Below are 1713 nucleotides of genomic sequence, written 5' to 3' on the forward strand. Positions count from 1 at the left end.
AAAAAAAAAAGACAATCTTGTAAACATCCAACTGGCAAGTTTCACGTAGGGTACTGATTTCAGCTGCTTTAGCCTTGCAACAGTTGCTGCATATTTCCTTTGCGACCCACCTCCACCACAGCTCCTGGAGTTGATGCTGCATTTTTCCAATGCCTCGTATCTGTTGTCATTGAAGAGCAGGAAAGTCCAAGAATAGAACTATACCACCATATAAATTACTAGATATGGAAATATCATTCTTTTTATGACAGTTTGGCCCTGACTAAATTATATTAGTGCTGCCAGAGTTAATCTCGTTAAAATGACGTCAACGCCACATTAACGCGGCAAATCTCCGTTAGCGAGTTTGTGCGGATCACCCCGTGCCAGGGGCTGCACGGCGCTAATGCGTTTTACATGCTAACAACACTAACGCATTGATGCCATGCAGCGTTTAACGAGATTAATGCTGACAGCACTCATTTTTGCAGAAGTAAGAAAAAATCTGAATGGAGTCCAGTAAGTTGACAGATTGGAATAGGGATGGTGAGCTACTGTAATATTCTATATTTCACACTACAACGGGGTCAAGAACAGAGTAACTGTAATCTCTCTTTTTCTTAACTTAACATCAGACAATACATCAAGCCTGTCTGACCTGCTTAAGTGGTCTATTTCTGATGGTGTTGGTCATTTCAGTGGCAGTAAGAGCAAAATTTATTCAGACATTAAAAAGTTGTCAGTCTGAAGCAAAGACTGAATGTCAGTTGTCTCTGCAGTAATCTCCAATAAACAAGTGTGTACCCAGTTTACAGTAATTGAATTCAGTTTGTATTTACATGCGCAATAGCGGTGGAGTTTCAGTTGCTTTTATAGAGAGAATGGGACATGATGATATGATGATTTAAAAAAATATTTAAATGTCAATTTAACCAAAAACAGAAACAAAAAAATATGAACAATGTTTTATTTATTTTTATCCAGTGTTTTTATTTTTCAAATAGCATTTTCTATGCTAAAAGACTACAAAAAACATATACATTTTGCTTTGCAAATGAACGTTCAAGAAACAATCATAGATCCAAAACATTTGACAAAATATGTTTTGTGCAATCTTCAGTGTGACTCTTTCTGAATGAGATCCAGCCACTCATATAACAATCTGGCATAGTTTTAGCATGTTCCTTTCCAGCCTTCTTAAACTGTGACATGTGCCACATTTTAAGGTTTAAGCAATTATTCTCGAGCGTCATAGTTTTTTGTTTGGGGACTTGTGAAATTCAAATTGATTTTCTTCAGCTTGTCATCTGTCTTTTTTTTCTCTTTTGTTTTTGCATCTGTGTTGCTCAGATCCAGATATCAGTGCCTCCTGGTACACAGGCAGGGGGATCAGACCCCTTGGGAGATTTGGTCGAAAAGCTGCAAGAAGAAATGAACTTCTGGCTTTCATCACAGCGAGAGTTTATAGACCAACAGCTGACAGTGGCGTTTGGATCACACAATGAGAACACTGTGGATCATTGAATAGCTGCTATGCTCTCATTTTTTTAGGTTAAGTAATGGAATTGGTCTTAGATTTAGGAGTTTTCTAACATTACATTCAGTTATTTTCTGTAAATTCTGTATAAATAATTTGTGTTTTCTGCTCTACAAGCATGGGGATAAAAGAACATATGTAAGAAAAGCAACATGTAAAGTTGAAAGTGTTACAATTAAAGGAATCCATGAATTAAT

The 1713-nt window shown here is 36.8% G+C and overlaps 1 protein-coding gene across 1 annotated transcript in view; it reads left to right on the top strand.

Annotated features, from left to right (window-relative positions):
- Window positions 1-1706, top strand: part of prlh (prolactin releasing hormone) — a 4219-nt gene extending 2513 nt beyond the window's left edge. The window contains exon 4 of the mRNA XM_005736793.1: window positions 1330-1706. Coding sequence (XP_005736850.1) covers window positions 1330-1484 — 155 coding nt within the window. The 3' untranslated portion in view covers window positions 1485-1706. The remainder of the gene's footprint in view (window positions 1-1329) is intronic.
- The last annotated feature ends 7 nt before the right edge of the window (window positions 1707-1713 follow it).

The sequence above is a fragment of the Pundamilia nyererei genome, unplaced genomic scaffold (genome assembly GCF_000239375.1).
Source record: "Pundamilia nyererei isolate P.nyererei 1_Seehausen unplaced genomic scaffold, PunNye1.0 scaffold00071, whole genome shotgun sequence".
Taxonomy (NCBI): Eukaryota; Metazoa; Chordata; class Actinopteri; order Cichliformes; family Cichlidae; genus Pundamilia; species Pundamilia nyererei.